The sequence below is a fragment of the Misgurnus anguillicaudatus genome, chromosome 10, assembly GCF_027580225.2.
Source record: "Misgurnus anguillicaudatus chromosome 10, ASM2758022v2, whole genome shotgun sequence".
Lineage (NCBI taxonomy): Eukaryota > Metazoa > Chordata > Actinopteri > Cypriniformes > Cobitidae > Misgurnus > Misgurnus anguillicaudatus.
Window position 1 is genome coordinate 2,295,111 of NC_073346.2, and position 22,567 is coordinate 2,317,677.

General features: G+C 37.2%; 2 protein-coding genes across 2 annotated transcripts; both read right to left on the reverse strand.

Annotated features, from left to right (window-relative positions):
• Positions 1-413: 413 nt before the first annotated feature.
• Positions 414-15,913, reverse strand: cdcp1a (CUB domain containing protein 1a). Its single transcript, XM_055212064.2, has 9 exons — positions 15,509-15,913; positions 9,996-10,196; positions 8,087-8,422; positions 7,609-7,974; positions 2,960-3,163; positions 2,215-2,592; positions 1,759-2,112; positions 1,556-1,640; positions 414-1,465 (listed from the first exon to the last, which is right to left on the reverse strand). The coding sequence occupies exons 1-9, from the start codon at positions 15,573-15,575 to the stop codon at positions 1,282-1,284; spliced, it is 2,175 nt and encodes a 724-aa protein (XP_055068039.2). The 5' UTR covers positions 15,576-15,913; the 3' UTR covers positions 414-1,281.
• Positions 15,914-19,179: 3,266 nt separating this feature from the next.
• Positions 19,180-21,721, reverse strand: LOC129449151 (transmembrane protein 158). Its single transcript, XM_055211928.2, has one exon. The coding sequence runs from the start codon at positions 21,082-21,084 to the stop codon at positions 20,419-20,421; it is 666 nt and encodes a 221-aa protein (XP_055067903.1). The 5' UTR covers positions 21,085-21,721; the 3' UTR covers positions 19,180-20,418.
• Between the last annotated feature and the right edge of the window lie 846 nt (positions 21,722-22,567).

Consider the following 22,567-nt stretch of genomic DNA (forward strand, 5'->3'; position numbering starts at 1 on the left):
TCAAAAATATGTTATTTATATTTTAACAATCTCTATTAAAAAACTTCAAAACAATTGGAACAATTGTTGGAATCTGACAAAGCATGACAGAACTATACCTGTTAACGCAGAGCAAAAACAATATCAATATATGTTACATATATGTTTTTCTTTTATTGTTTAATTTTGAAATTGTGACAGACCACTTTAAGATACTGTAGGCTAATGGAAGGGTTTAATATAATGTTACACAATAGATATTTTTCCTCAACAGTTAACCCAACATTCACTTCAGATCTAACAGATTATAGGTCATACCTGCGTGAATTCTTGTCAAAACAGATATTTTTAAAACTGTAATTTTGTGTAAGATGTCTATATATATATCAGGGTCACGCACTCGCGCGTTTGTGTGCATGCGCTTCAGACGTCTGTTATATTTCAGTAAATAATACATTTTCAGTTTTAAAACTTGCATTATGATGACCTCTTACATAACAAATTATCAAGTTAAAATTGATTGTTTGATTTTATCACTCCTTTAAAAAATAACATAAACTTAGTCATGTTACTAAAATGCATCTGTCTTTCATTATGAAACCATGTTAAAAAATAAACTTGTTATCTGAGATTGACCGGTACCCATTTTGATTAGTAAAAAATATGTGTGTTCTTGTGTTAGATTCTGTGTTGATAAAAATGAGTTACAACTTGAACATGAAAATGGCACAGATTCAGTAGAATGGCTCATATGCACAAATAAATGAAAAAAATTCAAGTCAATTCAGAGTTCAGTGTTGGCATTGTCTGAAGTCCTTCCGTTGTTGGGTCATCTGACGTCTTTGTGGGGGGCTGGATCCGGGATAGGCATCCACTAAACCTTATAGTTTTTGTTATTTTGATTAATTATTTGGTCTTGGCATACAATAAAATGTGTAATTGAAGTAGTTATTAATGTTAACATCCCAATATTAAAAATATACATAGCTGTAGAAAATGCTGCCTGTTCATATACATACAATCACCAGCTATGATTAGACACTCATAAAATTAATTTCACTGTAAAAATCTTATTTTAACCATCATAATTTGTAGGCCTTAAACCACTAGAGCATTGCTAATTCCATCAGGAACTCGGTTTCCTCACATTCACAGTCAGATTTTAAAATGCCCTCTCTCAAGGTTTTCGATATAGGTCTTCAGTGAGCCAAAATTAGTTGACTGTCCTTGAATAAAACTCAATTAAAGTTTGGTGATTCAGTATGTGGTGGACTATCATTCATAGTTGATTCTTTACACTGCTTATCCTTCCTCAATATCATCTTTACGTAGATCACTATAAACCAAAGTGTCATCTATGTAATCATAGTGATGAGAATCTTCCTTCTCCAGTGTCCTGGGAAAAACATGGAGGCCTGGAAGGACGGCATGCTCATTGGGATTGTAGATTGACAATGAGGGATCTTTATTCTGCCTTTTTTTCTGCCTGTACAACCTCAAAGAGATAATACTGTGTTCAAAATCAAATGTTACGATGTGTTAAAAGTATCTCATTTTTTTATTTTGAAAAACTCACCTGAAAACAAAACAGAGCACCATGGCTGTTATTACTACTGCCAAGAGAATTCCCATGATACCCAAGATAATGCCTAAAAGCTGGTCTGGAAGCAAGATAAGAAATACAATTCACAAATTAAAGTCTTTCTTTTACTTATATATGAGATAATAAGACAGCAGAAAGCAAGTTAAAGACAGAAAAGTCAATCAGGTTTTTCTTACTTGTATTGCTTTGTAGTGTTATTTGCATCATTGCCCTGAAGGCTCCTGTCGGTGACTTGCAGTTAGTCATGTTGAGGTAGAAACTCTCCAAGAGTGGCAAATCCTTAATGTTCTCATCGTTTTTATTGCTGTACAGCATCTTCTTAGAGTGAATGCTCTGCACCACAATGCTTGCATTCACTTCTTTGCACTTGGGCTGGCTGACATTTCTAAACACCAGTTTGCTCTTAAACTTTGACTCCAAGGTGACAATCCAGGATACAGTATAAGATGGTTTCATTTCAGATGGCCAGGCTGGGGTGGCCAACAAGGCTGGATAATCGTTTCTCGGTGCAACAGTGAATATATAGTGCTCTGTTTGTTGAAGGTAGAACAGCCAACACTTTTAATACATAAAGATTAACGTTTCTGCAGTAACAGCTTTGGTCAAGACTACAGTATATAATCATTAATTACCTGATATTGCTTGTCGAAATAAATAGTTCATGATGAGGTTAGTCACCAGGCTATGGTCGCTGGTGGATGCAAAGGAAACAGTAACTGCAATCATGGATTTATAGATCTTGATGCTCTGAATGGGTCCCTTCGGACAAAACTGCCCAACAGTTATGCCACGGTCCACATGGGACACATCAAAATGGACGTTGCTGTCGCATTTCTGTTCAGGCAAAGAGTAGCCCAAACCGTCTGTAGAGGACAGGAGCTCCACTGCACTGTTCTCTGGTCCATCAAGGTGCCAGGTAATGGTCTTCACAACTCCTTGAATACAGTTTTGCTCGTAAAAGAAGTGCAGAGGAAATAGAATGTTGGTACACTTTTGCCACTCCTTACATTCTGTTGAAGGACAAAAAGTAGGAAAGTCTTTCTGAATTTGGCGAGAATACAGTTCCAATAACACACTGTCAGTAGTTAAATAGTGAAAAAAGGTCCAAATATGTACATTTGAGGTATACTAACATGCACTCTGTGGTACCAATATGTACCTATGAGTTACCTCTATGTACTATGTTCTTTTTAAATTGTACTGCACCCCAGTGACAGCTTGGAAGCATTTTTTTTTACATTTTTTCTGCCAGTGTGGGAGACACAAAAGTGAATAAAGTGAAATTACTGCAATGTGTTAAATTAGGTAATTAAGGCCATGACATTATTCACAGCTCTGTGTCTATCATACTTTATACTGTATTATTCAGGTGACTACCTATGGTGATGTTGACAGTCAACTCCAGTTCATCCTTGTTGCAGTCAATGAAATAAAGTTCAAAATGGCTTCCTGAAGCTATGGTGACAGTGTCTGTTGGGAATGAATTTGATTTCAACACACACGCTGACTTAGGACTTTTTCTCTTTACACGAATCTGCAGCATTTCATTCTCTACAAGATCCCCTGCACACTGACCTGCAACTGTAAGAGAAATACAATTATTTTATATCAATATACACAATTCATTGTGCTTTGGAATTCTTAAGAAAATACAAAAATTGGAAAGTGGGGAAAGGTTGTCTTTATAAAGTAAACTTTTGAAACTCACTTCAGTTACTTTTTTTTGACATTGTGGATTTTTTGTGAAAGATTTTTGTAAGTACATAATCAATATTTCTTAAAAGTGCATTAAAAGTGAACTGAATGTATACTTTCTTATTTTAAAAAGTACACTTACAGCACACTTAAATAAACTTATGATGCTTTGGGTCCCTATTTTCTGACCCTGATAAATCGATGTTTGGATACTAGTATTGTACCTGTTGTGTTAAAACATGCCATAGTTTATCCCTTGCTTAAGAGGACGAACTTACAGTAGATCCCTCTGTTTTAGCCAACTATAGACCCACTTTAAATTGTATTTCTAAGATCTTAGAAAATAAGTTGTTCTGCAACAATTACAAAGCTCTCTGGATAAAAATAAGATCTTTGACGTTTTTCCATCAGGTTTTAGAAAACACCACTCAACTGAGGCCGCACTTCTGAAAGTTTTAAATTATATTTTATTAACTGGTGACAATGGGAATCATGCTGTGCTAGTGCCCTTAGAATTGAGTGCTGCTTTTGACACTGTGGACCATGCTATCCTGCTTGCTAGCTTGGAACTCTGCGTAGGCATAAAAGGAAGTTCTCTTTAATTGGTTAACTCTTATCTTTTAAGTCGAAGTTTAAAAGTTAACATTGTTGAACACTTGTCAGAAATGTGAGGCAGAACTCAAGCGCAGACATTTCGGGGATAACAAACACTTTATTCGAACAACAAAAGACAAAACAGGGAAAACAACACCCACAAGGGGGCAAACAACATGAAACAAGATTATACATAGACAGAATTACACTTAACTAGACAATCGACAAAACTTTACTTGACCACTTGACTAGGCTTAACCTGACTACATGCAGGAAAATACAAAACGAATGAGCATAGGACAGCAAACAAAAGGGCATTAAATAAGGGAGCAAATCAGAGGGGAACAGGTGACAATGATCAAGCAATTGCAAGGAGAAATGTGGCGAAAAGGGGGCGGGGTCATAGACAAGACAGGGAAAGCACATGGCCTAATAAACAAGGTCACATGTCTTCACACAAAACATGGTATTATCAGAACCCTGTAACAATGAACTAGAAGCCAAAACAAGACAAGATTCTGACAGGATCCTGACAACACTCTTTTGATGTAGCTTCTTTGTTGTGTGGTGTTCTCCAGGGCTCCATTCTAGGTCCTATTCTTTTTTTACTTTATATGCTCTCTTTGGGTTCAATTTTCAGAAAGCATGGTCTGCCCTTAAAAAGTCCAAATGGACTGGAAGCACTTATTTCTTGCCTGTCTGATGTGAAAGCCTGGTTGTCTTTATTTTTTTTATGAGAGTAAAACTGAAATAATTGTGTGTGTGGTCCATCTGATTCTTTTAGTGCACCTAAAGTAACCTTAGGTGACCTTATCTCTGAAGCCTTGGGTAAAATATCTGGGTGTTATCTTTGATGATGGTGTAAATTTTGACAAACAGTTAAATTCAGTTGTTAAGTCCTGTTTCTTTCAGCTTCAACTATTAGTGAAGGGAAAGCCCATTCTATCTAGTAGAACTGTAGAAAAATCTATTCATGCTTTTATTACACCTAGATGGACAACTGCATTTCACTGATTAATCAGTCAGCCCTATCTTGCTTCCAAATAGTTCAAAATGCAGCTGGCTTTTAACGTGCTTCAAAAATCGGGAGCATATTATCCAACCAGAGAATATTATGCATCCCTAAGTCGAGGCTGAGGCACCTGATCTCTGTTTTTTATCTATTTTTAAAACTTACCACCAGGGCTGGACTTGGACAAAAATTTGGCCCTGGCCCAAACCGGCCCACACTACACATGATTTATGCACAAAATCACTTAAATTTAAAATTTTTGGTCTAAAAACAAGACTTATTTTCTTGGGTCATTTTGCTCATCAAGAAAAAGCATCTTATTTTAAGAATTTGTAGATATTTTTACTTAAAACAAGACAAAAATAATAAGAATTTTGTTTCTTTAAAATATTTTTTTTTTTTGCAGTTTATAATTACAAATACCACCCATATTTGCACGCCTTTAAATATGTATAGCAATAGCAACTCCAAATCCATAAAAGCACTAAACCCAATTAATAGCAGAAAAGAGTGAGTGTTGACACAACAAACACTTCTAGAATGTGTTATTTATTAATGCAATAAAACTGTATAATCCACACTAATGAATCCTAAAACAAGCTTCATGCAATTGGCAAAATTTGCCATTGAATTGCTGACTTTTTACAAAATACAAGTGCTGTACAGTAAAATTGAAAACTGATTATTACTTGCAGTACTTACAGGAAAGTATTCACTACATTCACTGAACTAAACTTGTGTGATTACAGTAATAGAGATTTTTAACATTATATGTCAAGTGTGTTGTTATATACAATAAACATATCTTTTTCTGGATTGTTTGATTTTGCTTGATACGTTTTGAAACAGATAATCAACGAAAAATCTACGAATCAGATACACTCTCGTAGTCACAGAGCAAAGAGTGCAATTATTTTATTGCAGCTTTATCAACATAATTTTGTGTTTTTGACTCAGTTTTATCAAGGGGTATCTATCTACACTTGTGTTTTGAAAACAGTTCTGCTTACCACAGACACTACACTCACTTCTCCTTCGACTCTCTCTCCCTTTTCTCACTGACACTTTGCGTGCTGGTGCTGCCAGTGCCGCAACCATCATCATCATCATCAGCGACGCGAGTTGAAGGTCCTGCTGCCGCAGAAAACATATGTGTTATTTTAACACATTTTGCAGCATCTGCCTGAAGAGCCTGTTTCTTTTTGTCGCGCAGTTTACCTGCGCCTCCCTTGCGTTTTTCTCCATCTCTCTCTCTCTATTTTAACACGTGAACTGACCGACGATGCACGCTCGCTTGCACAGAGACCAAAACGGTGATTGGGCCAGCTTAACGTCATTTAAAAATAAATAACCAATGGGCTGCTGCTTAAATGTGAGTGGGCCGGTCTGTCTAGGAAAAAAAGGACTATGACTGGGCTGGTCAGCCATTGGGCCAGCTTAATGTCGTTTAAAAGAAAATAACCAATGGGCTGCAGCCTGCTGCTTAAATGTCAGTGGGCCGGTCTGTCTAGAAAAAAAGAAAGCTAACTGGGCTGCTCAGACAAAGATAGTATGAGATGTATCGGCCCAAAAAGTACGCCGGCCCACCGGCCCTGTGTTCCAGTTCGTTTTTTTATGACCTTCCCTCGCTAACTTTCCTCAGTCTTGTTTACTCAAATGTACGTCATTGCTTACGTTGTATGAATGCCCACTACTGCTGAAACACTTGAAGTAGGTTCAAATGGATCGCCCTAAGCCCTTGATCACATGGAAAGTGGAGGCCCCCCTCCATGCGCAAAGCGCGAGTTGCTCAGTCAAAATCAAGGGAGCGAAGGTTTGTCCATACAAACTTCCCTTGTCCACTTGACGAAGTGGAACGCACTTCAGAATGGCGACAGGGATTCCCTCGAGGGGAAGTGCTTAAGGAAGTTCGCGAGTGCGTTTCTAAAACTGGAGTGGAACGCACCCCATGAAACTGCCCGGTGTGCCAGAAGGTCAGTCCTCCCCTGCTTACCACTTTTATTTGACGTTTTGAAACTGTGAATTTTCTTCTGTATTGATTTATAGTATTATTTTGTATTGTCTTTTTGAAATGTTTTATTGATGTTATTCAGCACATTGGTCAGCCCATGGTTGTGTTTAATAGTGCTATATAAATAAAATTGACATTGATCAATTTATTTTTCATAAGGGATCATGAAATCAGAAAATCTCTTATCATAATCCAAACACCATTGGTCAAAGGATAGCCATTTTACCGCAGATGTCTTACTAAACCACTTGTGATCAAATCACAAATGCTTAGAAATCGTAATACTTGTATTTTAAATCTTTACTCTCACCAGTGTTAATTTTGTTTTCAGATGCTTAAAATTGCTTTGACATCTAAATCATTCTGGGAGGGTGTAAGCAATGCCTGGAGTAAGGAAACACAGCTATAGGTTTCAGTGGTATTTGTTGACATTTTAGTACAAAAGTCTGATAGTGTTGAATAACAGAAAATTTAAATTTAATTTAATTTAATAATTTTTCTCCTAGGATGGCCTGGTACCTTCATAAAATATTGATTTGTGAAGGTGGTAAATACTTACTGGGTGGAAAATACAAGTTGTTTTATTAACTAATACATGTTTAGAAATTTGGGAAAAAAAGCTGTTAAACAAAACATAAAAAGTAGTGCAGTACAGGATTTATAGGCACTCTAAATCTGTGAGCATTCAGGACAAGACATGACAATGTTACATACCCCTTGATTTCTTGATGGTGGAGACTTGAAAGTTCACCCTAAGGCCTTTCTGGGACAGCTTACTCATTTGGCAGTTTTTTAGCGAGAGGCTAAAGTTGCCAGGCTCTGTTGATGGCTGTGGAGCATTTAACCTTTTTACCACTGGGTCTTTACCTTTCCAAGTATATGTCATTGTAGGGGTGCTTGTAGGTTGGAGGCATGTTGGAGCAGTGTAGTTTAAAAGATTCACACTGGTGTAGTAAGCCGGAGGCACAGTAAAAGACCATACTGTCTCAGCATTAGAAGGAAAACTGTCAGGATACTGTGGAGAAAAAAAGTCCTGTGTTGTCCTCTTCACTTGCAAATTTATATGAAAATGAGCCAGTGCTGTAAAATAATAAACATTTAAAAATGTACAAATGGCATAAATTTAAAACATGATTTAAAACTTTTTCTACAAATGTTTGATAAAATGAAAGTTGAAAAAAATGTCACTTACAATTCATTTTAAGTCCCAAAGATACATCAATTCTTTTTCCGTCCAGACGTTGACCTCCAGAAACTTCCAAAGAAAGTTTTCCAATATTCTGAATATCAACTTGTCTAATGCTCCCATTTTGACAAAACCTTCCAATACTGACATTCATCACTCGGAGCGTGTAAATGTGTTTATCTGGGCAGCTGTCTGTGTGTCGAATCTGTTGTAAACCCATCCTACTGAAATTTAAATTGAAGCTATTTGTAGATAGGGCCTTTAGATTCCAGATGAAGGTGCGGTTGAATCTTTGAAAGGCAGGATCATCTTTGGGCTCTATGTTTATTCTGACTGTCTGTCCTGTGGAAAATATTGTTAAATCAAACAGTGACAACAGTGAGTGATTTTTTTAAAGTGCAGTTTGTTGGTAGAATTACCAAAATTATAAATGATAAAAAGTCAATTGTAAGCCTAAAAAACAAAAAAGCCTAAATGGTCTGTCATTCTTCTTTTTATGTGTTGTTACCCTGTATGGCTATATTTTTTAAATAAGCATATATATATATATATATGGGTCAATGACATGGCATGCATATTTTTGTATCCAGAGGCATTATTTACTTTAGTCAGGACTAGACCTAGTTTACTAAGAAAATATAACGAGGCAAAACAAAAGGACACTGATGTATGTTTAAGAGTTCTTTTCAGTTTGGACAGCTCTTACATTTATTTTAGTTTATGACTAGTCTAATCTAATCAAATCTTGTCCGTTGTCTTGTTTATTGTCATGTTCGTTGTCTTGTTCGTTGTCAAGTCATGCCATGGATTCATGTTTACAATTTTGTTTAAATAAGGTCACCATCTGCATTTAAATCCTGCTTCACCTCGTGTTTGGACAGCATGTTACAGATTAGCTGTTGTGAATTTAAGATAATTGGAAAAACGTTTGTCTAACAATTAGGATGTTTTTAAATCATTGACCTTTTATTAACAAGTTAATAAGTATTAACAGTAAACATGATATCACTTCATCCAGTGAACCCCAAGTGATACTTATGGCTACATGAAAAGTTTTTAGATTTCTTTGAAATATTGAAAAATAGCTAATTTAATGTAATGGGTGAATTTTCTGTGTCAGGTGGTACAAACAATGCAAAACTAGAAAAAAAAAGCTATTTTATAAAACATTTTAATTGTAATTAAAAATATATTTATGATACAACCCTGTTCAATGTAAATTAGTTGCAAAAGTCAGGTGAAAAACCAGGAAGTAAAAGGTTAAAACTGCAATGATATCCTTATGTGCTGTAGGCCGCATCACGTCGTGCCTAACAACGCCCTTCAGCCGTTACTTATTCACGATACAGCACTTGCCTATTATTGTTTTATGTATATAAAGTGCTTAGTATATTACTACATGCTTAAAGGTGGGGTGCATGATCTCTGAAAGCCAATGTTGACATTTGAAATCACAAACACCCCAATTGAATCTGGACCTTCTTTTAATAGACCTGCCTTACATATACGCAACCCAGGCAAACGATGTTGGTTAGTAGACACGCACCTTACTGCTAATTGCCTCTAATGGTTTTTGGTACTCGGCTGACTCCCTTTTTCAACGTGTTTTTTTTAACATGCACCCCACCTTTAAGTACTTTAACACAAGTTAGTTTTGAGATGTTTTAAACTGAGTGTGCTTAATTCTGCTTCTGTGGATCTACCTCCCTGTAAAGTTTCATTTAATTTAACCTGTTGAGTTTAGCAGAAGAGAATAACACAAATCATAGAAACATTTATAGGAAACACACTCAGAGGAGGTTTTTAGATTACCTCAAATAGACTTCCAAGTTCCAGGAGACTTTCTGCTGTAAATTATCCATACTATAAACAACACAACAATGTTTCACTGTCTAAATGACTCAAAGGCTCTTACCAATATCTCTGAAGATGAGTATGTTGAATACTTTCTCTGGTTGTAAACAGTCAAAATCCAAAAGTGTGTCACTTTTGAGGACCACAGAAGACTGGCATACCTGTTGTTTCTGTTGGATACAAACTTTGCACTTTGTGCTGGCAGTGGGATTAATGTGGATAGTTGTGCCCTCTTTAACAGAAATTTTGATCACTGCACACTCTGAAATAACAAAGAGGATAAAGGATTAGTTGACAAAATATTTTTTAAGTTTTTCCAGGGTGTGTTATTTAATAATTTTATTTTTCACCTGAAACCACACAATTGCCTTGTTCAGTGTTATTTTATTTTTTATTTTTTAATGAGCCCAGAATATCATTCAGATTTAAGTTTTGGAAGAACTGCACAGAGAGATAAAGTCATAGATGAGTTATAAAACGAAGGTGAGTAAATGATCTCAACCATCTCAACCAAGACTTAATTCGCTGCATCAACAAAGAATGTTTAAAACAATTGTGACCCTGTCTGACCCAGCTGAAGTCATTTTGTGCAATTTACTATGTTCTACAGAGGTGCAAATCAACGGATGGCTTAGGCCCACCAAGATGGATATGCTTAACCCTATATACCGCGAGTGTTGGCGGCAACACATTCTACCGTTTGACCGTAACTCTTCAACCTTTGGGCAATCAAAAAAAATTTAAAATGCTCCTAAAACACAAATTATGATTTTATTCTTGAAATGTTGTGACTTTTTCTCATTTATGGCCATGAACATGCATGCAAAGTTTGGACACACTGATATGTTTTGAAGTGTACGCAACTAATTTTGTAACAATTTTGATGTTCAAGGGTCAATTTGACTCGTATTTTTGTTCCAAAGCAATTGTACAGACCAAATTAAATATATGAAGAGTTTCGTTGCAAAACGAGATAAATCCATTTTTTAACATTTTTGTCAAAACATGTTTATTATTATGTTATGATGTTATTATTTTGTTTTATGCTGCTACTTAGCTGTATTTTTTAAGTTATGAAGGTTTAAATCAAAACAAACCAACTGCAGTTGAATTGAAATGAATTGGAATGCACAACCAAAAAACGAGAATTCTGAACAGTTAAAAAAACGGTGGTTATCTCGTTTTGCAACGAAACTCTTCATATGTTTTCAGTGTTTGTTACTACAGTATATTGGTGTTTTACTATCCTGAAATGAGGGTAAAAATGCTTCTCCTTACCCCTCTGCCCCTTGGCTATCTGATGTTCTCTGTGACCATCCATCCAAGCTAAGGGCTACTGAGAGGGAGTGGCGCAGATTGAAAGATCCTGCTGACCTCTGTCTCTATCAGTCTCTTCTGGCCTCTGGGGCCAGTCACACCAAAAGCGCTTTAAACGCTTACAAACGCAAGGCACGACGCACTGCCTTTTTAAAAAAAAGAGCAGTGCGACGCGGCTTTTCATATTGCTAAGCAACCACCGAGTCAGCTGTCTTGTCAATCAAATATTGAAGCGTGAGCGCTCATTTGCTGTTAACTGTCTTATTAGCAGAAACTTTAAAAAGATGACGCTTGCTCTGACCTTGTTTGAGGGTGAGAGGTGCACAAACACGCAGGAGAGAGTGAGCGAGTGGAGTCCGGTTCTTCAAAGCAACTGTAAACTTCCCTCACCACACTGTAAGGCCCGCCTCTCCCCTCATTTGATTGGACAATGGAAAGACTCGAATGACGTCGGGCGCCTCTCCGCTCTCAGCGCTTCTTCAAAAACGCGTGCGCGGCAGGCGGCAGAAAACCGCAAGGCGCTCGGCGCACATAAACAGCGCCCAAACGTCTCTGCCCATAGAATATCATTCAAAAAAGGCGCCTGCAACTGCCATAAACGCTTTTGGTGTGACTGGCCCCTTACTCCACAGATGTATCCTTTGGTAAAACTCAGTACTATTACTATAAAATCAGCAGCTCACTTGACACTCGTGCTCTCTTTAAGACCTTATCTGCTCTTTTCTGTCCACCCACCCTCCACCTTCATCTGACTTAATGGCTGATGATTTTGCTTCTTTCTTTGTGAAGAAAACGAACACTATCATAGTCAGCTCTCTGCTTTTTGCACATGCTAAAACTCCTGTTACATGCTCATTACATTCTTTCTCTCTCCTATCTGAAGCGGATGTTTCCAAGATCTTTGCTTTGAACCACCTGACAACCTGCCCATTAGATCTCATATCCACCCATCTCCTTCAGGTAATTTCTCCATCAGCTCTCAACCACATTATCAACTCATCTCTTTTCACTGGTACATTCCTCACAGCTTTTAAAGAGGCCCGGATAACCCAGCTGTTGAAAAAAATCCCAACGTTAGAGAACTACAAACCCGTATATCTCCTTACCTTCATTGCCAAGACTCTTTAGTGTGATATTTTTGACCAGCTCTCCTTCTTCTTCACACAAAATAATCACCTGGACAGCAACCATTCTGGTTTCAAGAGGGTCACTCCACCGAAATTGCGCTGCTCTCAGTCATTGAAACCCTAAGGCAGGCAAGGGCAGCCTCCAAATTATCTGTACTGATCCTACTGGATCTATCTGCCGCTTTTGACACTGTCAATCACCACATCCTCCTGTTGACCCTCAAGGCTATGTGTGTCTCTGGAATGACACTACTGTGGTTCAGGTCTTACCTCTCAGGTAGTTCATTAAGAGTATCATGGAGAGGTGATGTTTCCGAACCCCAATGTCTCAGTACCGGTGTACCTCAAGACTCAGTGCTTGGACCAGTGCTCTTTTCTATATACATGACATCCCTGGGTTCTGTCATTCGGAAACATGGTTTTTCTTACCAGTGCTATGCGGATGACACACAACTTCACTTGCGGTTCCAGCCTGATGATCCCACGGCATCTCAGAATTGACATCTCACTCTGGTTGAAGGATCATCATCTCCAGCTGATCATTGCAAATACAGAACTGCTTGTCATATCATCTGACCGTAAGATTCATCACAATCTTTCCATTCAACTAGGTTATTCGACCATTACACCTTCCAGTACAGCCAGAGCCCTGAGAGTGGTCATTGATGATCAGCTCAGTGTCATGGAGGATGTTGCAAGCATCACCCGTACTTCATCCTTCTAAACATTAGGAAAATTAGACCTTTCCTATCTTAGAATGCTGCACACAAGTCCTAGTCCAGGCTTTTGTCCTGTCCAGACTGGACTATTGCAATGCGTTACTGGGCAGACTCCCAGCCTGAACAACCCAACCCCTACAGAAGATCCAAAATGCTGCAGCTAGAGTGGTCTTCAATAAGCCAAAGAGGGTGCACATTAGTGATGCGCGGGTCGGCGTTTTTTCCAACCCGCGGGTCCCGCTTTTATGAAATATTTGGCCCGCCCCAACCCGCACCGCAACACTGTATCTATTTTTACATCCCGCACCGCCCCGCGCCCGCGACCATTAAAATAGACATACTAGGCATTTGTAATGTAAATAAAAAGAGGCTTTATTTCAGCCTAAGAGTGCTTGGAAACAGCCATTAGATTACATCACCCTGTAAACTGGCAACAACATACACCAATGAGCCATAGAAACCAGCATGGTCATATTAATACAGAGATAGGATAATGATAAACCAGGGGTGTCCAATACATCGATAGCAAAGGCAATGCCGGCAGATCGCACAAAAGTCAACTGTGTATTCTCATGCTGCTCCATGCCTCCACGGGAAAATTGGCATTATGAGTAATTGTGAAACACTTAAGTCTTTTTGAGTTGCTGTGCCTTTCTTCTCATATGTGTTTTTATAAATCTTATGCCTGCCCGCTGCAGATCAGTCGTGTAAACTTCCGAAATTTACAAGCATGCAATTGCATCGCATTCTTGCTTTCATGCACGAGCTGAAGCACGCGAGAGCGAGCGAACGAGGGAGAGAGAGAGAGAGAGAGAGAGAGGCAGGGTTGTGCTGATATATGCTTCTGATACTATTGTAATTTTCTTTCAAGTTTGTTTCACTAAATCTCCGCTATTTTAAACAGTACTCGACATGTGCTCCAGGATTTTTTTTAACTTCTCAAGAAAATAGAGTAATGGTGACAGCCCTAAATCCAATGTAGAGATATATGCAGTATAGTCCACGTATTTAAAGTGTTTTTAACATGTAGAACTTGTCGGCTTTATCATTTTAAAAGTAGATCACCACACAAAAAAGCAGCATTTGTATTATCTATTCACAAATTCCCTACCTTAATTTCTCCTGCAGATCGTCTTTCATCTTTTAATTCTCTGTTTGTTTTGTTGTTGTGGCTGGCAGCCAGCGGGAGCTACTTGGCGCTTCCGTGACGTCAAATGTTTGGGGATATCAAGTTACGTTGCCACATAGGCCTACGTAATTTAACCTTATCAAAGAACGTAATTAAGTGTAAAAATATATATTCCCAAATATTTAATATGCTACAGGGAATTAGACGCAACATATCAGTTTTTTAATTTTGTTTTTAATGACCCGCCCCAACCCGCCCCGCATTAAAGTTACAATTTCTGTACCCGCCCCAAACCGACCCGCGGGTTACCCGCAGGGCCCGCGGGTTACGAGACGACCCGCGCATCACTAGTGCACATCATTCCTCCCTTTGTCAGGTTACACTGGCTTCCTATAGCAGCTTGCATCAAGTAAAAAGCTCTGCTCCTGGCCTTTAAAACCACCACTGGGTCAGCATCCCCTTACCTTAAATCACTTACAGACTTATACCCTCCATGTGCTCTGTCACAGAGTGACGGCTTGTGGTGCCGTTCCAAAAAGGGAAAAATCACTATTGCGTACCTTCTTTGATTCTGTTCCTCATCTTTGGAATGATCTGACTCTGTAGAATCAACTAAAAACCATCTCTTCCATCAACACCTCACTTGCTAATATCTTTTTTTTTTCAAATCTTATCTTTACATTCTGTCAAAAAAAAATATTACTTAACCTTGGCTAAGTATACTGTGTTAGACTTGATGAGACTAGTTCAAGTACACTTATGTATTGCTGTTCTTGTATTGCTCTAATTACTTCTAGTGATTTAAAAAAAATTGTAATTTGACGAAATACATACTCTTTTTCCTTTAATGCTACAAATACAGCAAAAACTCTTGTGGAAAAAATGAAAGAGCATGATTAATTTTGTTGAAAATCTGTTAAAATTACTTTCGTAGACATAAAACCATGTAATCAGGTTGATTCAGATTTATCAAATCGCTAAATCAGTATTTATAAAAAATTTTTTACTTAAAAAGCACCTTTAGCATAAAGCACATTTTAGATTAGTTCGGAAAACCACTCCCAGACAGCAAACATCACACTTTTTTTTAGTGCTTGCTTATCTGCAATGTGTAAGATGTTTATAATTCAGAATGTATGTAAAACTGCTAAGATGTATAACCTAAGATGTATTTACACAGATGTTTTCAGATCTCCAGATTTTTACCAGACATCTTACAGACGTCCTCTGTGCTAAATGGGCTACCTATGCTATATGAATGAAGTGAAGACTCATTTCTTACCTGTGAGCTCCAGGGCTGATAAGAAAAATCCCAAAAGAAGTGGAACGCTATAACGCCACATTCGCATGATGTCCTAACTCTTACTCGATCCACTGCATGCTGAACAGCTGTCTTCGTGGTCAAGAGCATTTACTGTAAAGTGGCTTCCTGTGTTTTGACAGTCTTCCATGTAAAGTCATTGTTAGTCATCATTAGTCTATCAGGCTGGTCAGGTAAATAAAACAGATTAATAAAATTTATATCTGTCTCTGGAATGTTTACTGTCTTATGTAACTTTACTTCACACTAAATATCTTACATATTTTATACAGGGAAACAAATATAATGCACAATAACTATATATCAATGCTGGCAGCATCTGCTTCTAGTGCTTCTAGATTCTAGTGTTTTCTGTGCATGCGTGTGTTGGGTCGGCTTTTTGTGTAGCATTGAGTAAGACTACAACAAAAAATGTGGCAAGATTCCAGACCAAGTTGTGACTTGCCTGGCTTTAAGGCTTTTCATGCCTTAAGCTTCACAGGTTTACATGGGTAAAATGAAAGCAAAGAAATTTAGGGGTGATTTAATAAAAGATGCAAGTGCAAAATATAAATGATAAATAAGAACACTGATAATGTGATTGTTTTTGCATAAAACATTTACCCATGTGCCAGCCAGGCCAACATTTAATGCCTAAAGACCTACAGTAAATGTTGCCTGTATCCCCGTATCCCCAGGGCTAGAAATGGGTGGGAACATGGGTTATGAAATCCAGGGAGTGAATTTCTAGAGGAAACGGAATTTTTGAAATGGTGGAATTGAAAAAGAATTACATTTAAACAACTTGATTTCCCATTATGACTGTTTTATTGCAACTATTATTTTATAATGCATAATCAAGCACATGACACTTTATAGTCATAGTGGCACTGTATGACTGATGTATCGGTTTCATTTTAGATTTTTTCTTATCTTAAATATGCATTAACTGAATTTTTCTTTAACTCAAGGACATTTTTTTGTCAATAATTCGTGTGACTCAAATACTCAATAAAGACACAAACAATGTTAATGTTTTTTTTTTTGTATTATTTATTTTAAACTAATCTACGTCATCTACACTCTAAAAAATTATGTGTTGGATTTACTTAAAATATATATGCACCATTTTTGCACCACACTTTTTAAGTATTCCCAACTTTGATAGTTTTACTTAAAATTAACAAGAAACCCTGTGTTTTATGTACTTACATTTTTAAGTAAAGAATGTTGATGAACTCAAATATTTAAGTTCATATAATACATTTTTTCTTGTTTATTTTAAGTAAAATTATTCCAAGTTGGGATTACTTAAAAAGTGTGATGCAAAAATGGTGCATATATATTTTAAGTAAATCCAACACATATTTTAGAGTGAAGTTGGAGCAATTTAGTATATCCAATTCAGCTAACCTGCATGTTTTGGACTGTGGGAGTGTACTCTAAAAAACGATTTGTTGGCTGAACAACCATAACTTATGAAAGTAATTGGATTAAACACAAAAAACTTAGTATTTATAACTTTTCAACCTCTACTTAACATATTTAGTATGTGTAACACAAAAATGTAAGTTACCAGGTGAACTTAAATGTATCCAAAAAAAACATAAGTAATGCTAACTACTATAACAATTGCATCAAAATTAAGTAAATCTAGCATAACATTTTAAGTAACTATAGAGCCACGTGATTTCCCATGATGCCTTTCCAGTCAAAAATTATGACATCTGTCGTAGCCATTTTGTGAAGCACATGCCTTGTAAAAAATCCAACTTCAAAATGTTCTTTTAACAAAAAACAAAGTTTTTCTTGTTGAATGGCATCAATTCATTAATTTGTGTTCACTGAATGAAATAAGCATAATCATCCTTGTAACAAATATCATTTGTTGACTGGAGTTTTAAGTTTTTGTCCAATTTGTTTACCCAACTTGCCAAATTGAGTAATCTGAACAAGCAATTTAAAAAAAACAATGGTCTGAATAGTTCCCAGCATGCATTGCGACATGTTCACTTCTTTGGTTAATATTACTAAAAAAGATGACTGTTTTAATGTTTGCTGGGTTTATTTATGTTGATATGTTGTTAATGTTAGTTATATGTTGTATTTAGAGTTATTTTGAAAAAATTATGTTTGTTCATTGTTACCATGATTGAGAAGTGTGTGCTCAGTGTAAAGGGCAACACAGTGGGTGAGCGCGCATCATTGTTTCCTCACAGCAAAAAGGTCTCTGATTCAAGCAAGAGCTAAGTCAGACAAAGACTTTGTTCAGGAGACCTATAAACTATCCCCCCACCTCCTGCCAGTTTTTATTTTGTGGTATCGCCATACCACAGGTCAAAATGTCTGTATAACCATTTTATCCCATAATGCACCAAGAGGTGTACAGTGCATGTAAATGTTCTCTTTGAAGTATATTCCTATTCATATAAGCATTTCTTTGCACAGCAGGGGGCCTAGGAAATGAAATTGTCCAGCCATGACTTTCTGTTTCACAGGAGTATAATATAGTCAAATATATACAGTAGTGAAGGGTATACGTGGTATAAGCAAAAGATTGTTGAGCATCACAAAATAAACAGTGGCTGTAAGAAACATTGAAAATTCCCATTTCCCTAAGTAATAGTTAACAGCAATAATTAAGATGTTTCAATCAACTGGATATGTTATTTATCTTATTTAGGATTTCAATAGAAGTTTTGCGATTTATTTACTAAAAAGGTGCAAAATAAATAACACAGGCGCAACAGCTGATTTCCATAATGACCAACGCAATCTACCAAGAGCAGCGCAAATTAGTTCAGGGTCACAAATAAGAGCTGATCCTCCGAGTCCTGCAGGTGATCTGCTAACGCCTGATGCACTTCAGTTCAGTACCACGGACATCGCAGCTAACAAAGTCAAAGTACACTAAAAAGAACCAGAGAACAAAAAAATTAAGTTTACAAGAAGTTTTAAAACACCTGGTATTGTGTGACTTCTCCTCCTGTTACTCAAATAAAAAAATAACATGGCTTGGCAAACAATATTTTTTAAGTATTATGTTGTTGGCATTACAAATAAATTCTTACATGTGGAAAAAATCATCCAGCCTTGTACTGTCTCTGTGAAGTCGCTGGTGTTGTGCATGAACAGTTAGGTCTCGTACACACTACAGCTAAATTCAGTTGTTACTTCACCTTTTATAGCTTAATCCTGTTCTGTACACATAATTTTCAGAAATGTACAGGTGCGGCTGAGGTTTATTAAAATTGCTGAACATAACGCTGTAATATTCAGTAAATAGTAACCAAGTGAGACAGCAGGACATTGCTATGGGTACCTCTTTGTGAGTTGTACAGACATTGAACAATCATTTAGGGGTTTCACTCACACATTTAAATGCCGTTGTCACTCTCGAAACTTTGATGTGTGTACGGGGCCTTGGACCTATCAAGAAACCTTCAAGGACCAAAGCTTAAGAATTGCAGATATTTGTTGAGTCGTGGGCCTTTAAAAAACAACATCTACATCACCACAAGTTGATTAGGAGGGTTTGACAGACACTACTAGAATTTTAAACAGATCTGGGTTTTATGGTCATATGAAAACACATGACATGAGTTTAGTGCACACATGGATAAAAAGGTATGTCCACCGCTAATTGCTATTATAATATACTGCTGAATCTTTAATGTTGTGTGTTTATTTTTATTAGTTTATGGATATCTTGTGCAGATATATGGCATCATAGAATCTAAACAAAATAAAAAAAAAATCAAATCATGGTTCCGTAAGGACATTGATTGGAAACAAACATCACAATCAACATGAAAATGAGTCACAAAGCACAAATGTGGCTTCATTTTTTCCTCAAGACCTACAGTAAATGAAGATATAGAAGCCAATTACAGTATGGACACAGCTCTTCTCTCTTAGACTACTGTGACATCACATGCACTTTCTACAAACAAACAAAAAACCTTTGCAGTATTTGTCCTAATAGACATTTTACTGTTCACAATCATGAGTTTAACCCATTTCAAATGTTAGTCTGCAAAATACAGGAATAAACCAAAAGTAAATATATGTGCAATTAGTTTGTAGTAGAGTAGGCTACAGTATGGATCATGTAATACCTCAGTGTTTTGGTCAAATGCTGCCCGTCTGAGTGGCCATTTGAGGCTGACATTTTTTACAATGCATACTCAGTAATGTGATACATTTAACTTAGTAAAGATGAATACAATATCTTACTCAATTGAGACAAGTTACAGACTCCAAAAAGATTCAGTTAATTTATTAAGATACTATAAATTACAATTACGTATCTTGGACGTAAAAACCTTACAAAGTTAATTTGTTCACACTATTTTATAAATAGATTTAATATCAGCTTGTTCTTTAGTTTAACCTAGATGTTTTGAACATTAAATAAATGTCCCAGTACTTTTTATAAGTATTAACTCAAACATACAAACAAATACAAACACAATGCTCTAAAATATTTAAGAATCGATTGACAATTCCAGAAACATTGTTGCATCTGTTTTCTTAACAATATATAAACTACTAGTCAAAATGTCTTAAGAGCTTTTTGTTCCTGAGACTCCACTTTTAATTGAAATGCTAGAAACGCTAGAAACGAGTCTGAAATCTCAAGATAAAAACGTTACAAACATTTGGAATACTACATTTTAGTTTAAAGCTACAGGCCATGTTTAAAAAAACAAATTCCAAATAATCTAATAAAAATCTCAATCCATCCAGGAAATGTATAAATACATTTAAACACAATAATTGTACTAAGCAAACATATTGTATTAAATCCTACATGCCTAATAAATATATTAATGATTTAAGAAGGTTGAACTGGATTCTTATAAATTAAGATTTTATTCTTCTCTGTTCTATTACCTCGGCCTTCTCTGCTCCATTCCATTCGGAAGAAATCCAGCAATAATGGGAACCGGCCATATGAGGGCGGCGACGCTCCATATTATTATTACTAAAGTCATGAAACAAGCCACCAAAGTCGACTCGATGGGTTTGCGGTTCAGCCTCCAGCTCCTGTCCCCCTTCAGCTCATCCAGAGCGAAATCCAGACAGCAGAAATGGACGGAGTCGCCCATCTGATGCCCATCTGACCTGCCTCGCCTGAATCTCCTGTATCTGGACAAACCGCAGCCGACGCACAGTCTGAACTCCTGCTGGCCACCCGTGACGCCCAGATGTTCGATGTACACCGGGGAGATCGCCCGGTTATAGGCGGCGGAGAAGAACGCTTTGCCATGATTGTTAGTCGTGTAAATGAGCACGTCGCACTGGAAACCGAAGTTGCTGTCCCAGCGCGCCACGAGTTTGGTGGGAAGTCTCTCCACGCTCACGTTGCACTGCGTGGACGCATCGGGCTCCTCCACGGATCTCTTCGAGTAGCCAACGTCCACCTCCAGGCTAGGTAGGAATGTGTTGGAGGAGTTGATGGGTGGAAGCAGCAGATCTTCGTCGCTCCAGCTGTGGGAGCAGCGCACGGCGGGAGCGGTTAGGGCCAGCAGGAGTGTGAGGGAGATGCTCAGCATGACAGAGCGCACGGTTCCTCCAGTCTCGTGGTCATCTCACACCGTCTTTGTAATCTGCTACTTTCGGGATTTATATCGCGCAGTCCTTACTGAACATTTCGACGTAATTTAGTCGATCGTTTAAACACTTCGTCTGTTCTTCTATCCTGTGCGATTTTCGGAACGCGAGCTTCCTCTAGACGGAGAAAGAACGAAGTGACCGAGCGCACGGTGGCGCGTCACAGCTTCTGTGCGTCCTCGGTGTGACTGTCTATCTGAGGCAGTTTCACAGAGTTCTGCTTTTCGACTCATTACATGATCTGTTCAGAAGAATGGGTATGAAGGACGATCACTGTAACCACAGCCACGGGTGCTCTTTGAAAGCATTATGTTGCCTTTTAAGAAGATAATTGAGCACAAATTGGGTTGGTTCCCTGAACATACTTTAATGATGTAATGTTAAGAGGCAATGACACGAATAGATACCCAAAACTTTGTTGAATCTTATCTTTTTTGATGCATTTTTATAAAAGAAATCAAAACACTTTAGGGCAGAATTCAGAGCTGTTTGGCTTGTGATGAAAGAGTCCCATACAAAATCTATTTAGGCTTAAATAAAGGATGTTTACTGTCTTTTAACTGTTGCTGAGAATTGCATACGTCTACTCAAAGAGTTTGCTGTGCATCTCATGTGAAGTGCATCTTCAGAGAGTGAGCAAGAGAGAGACAGGGCGTGTTTATGCAAATTACTCAATACAAGAAGTAAACTTACTGTTCATATAGATCTTCTGTGAATCCAGTAAAAATGTTGTATTTAAGCGTTTGTGAATGAGACCTGTTAACTTTTATGACTAGCATGTTGATATTGGTTATACATATCTTTCATGACCCTTTAAGTACATTTGTTAAACCAAATAAATAAAGAATTTGATCATGTGTTCAAAAGTAATCAGTTAGATTACCTGAATAGAGTAATGAGATCATGTTGCTGATTGTGTTGCAGTTTTTTACTTTTAATAAACATACATTTCATGTAATAGAATGAAGTGTCCATCCAAAGCACAACAGTCTTGGCAGTATCTTCCACACACAGATTCATTCCTGTCAACCACCTGGCTACATTCTGTTATTTAACACCCACTTGTCTGGATCAAATCAATTCCCAGTGGATAAATATAATTCCAACCCTACAAATTTTGTTGTTGAATATTTTTCTACGGTAGCTTATGAACTGTAATCGGAAAAAGTTTCTTAACATTATAAAAAATGCTGCATGAGAAAAAGCCTGATCTCAGGGAAGATATACCCAGCAATCAATTTAGGATAAAACAAGGCTAAATTTGGTCTGTCAGTGAAAGTCTAATAGACGTCTACAATAGCCCAAGAATAGACAATACATATACATTTATAAAAAATGAAAGCAAACACCTTGAACACCTGTTGACTTTGCTTACATGTTGGAATATCAAACATCTTCAAGTTATTTTGGAAAAAATGGTATGTA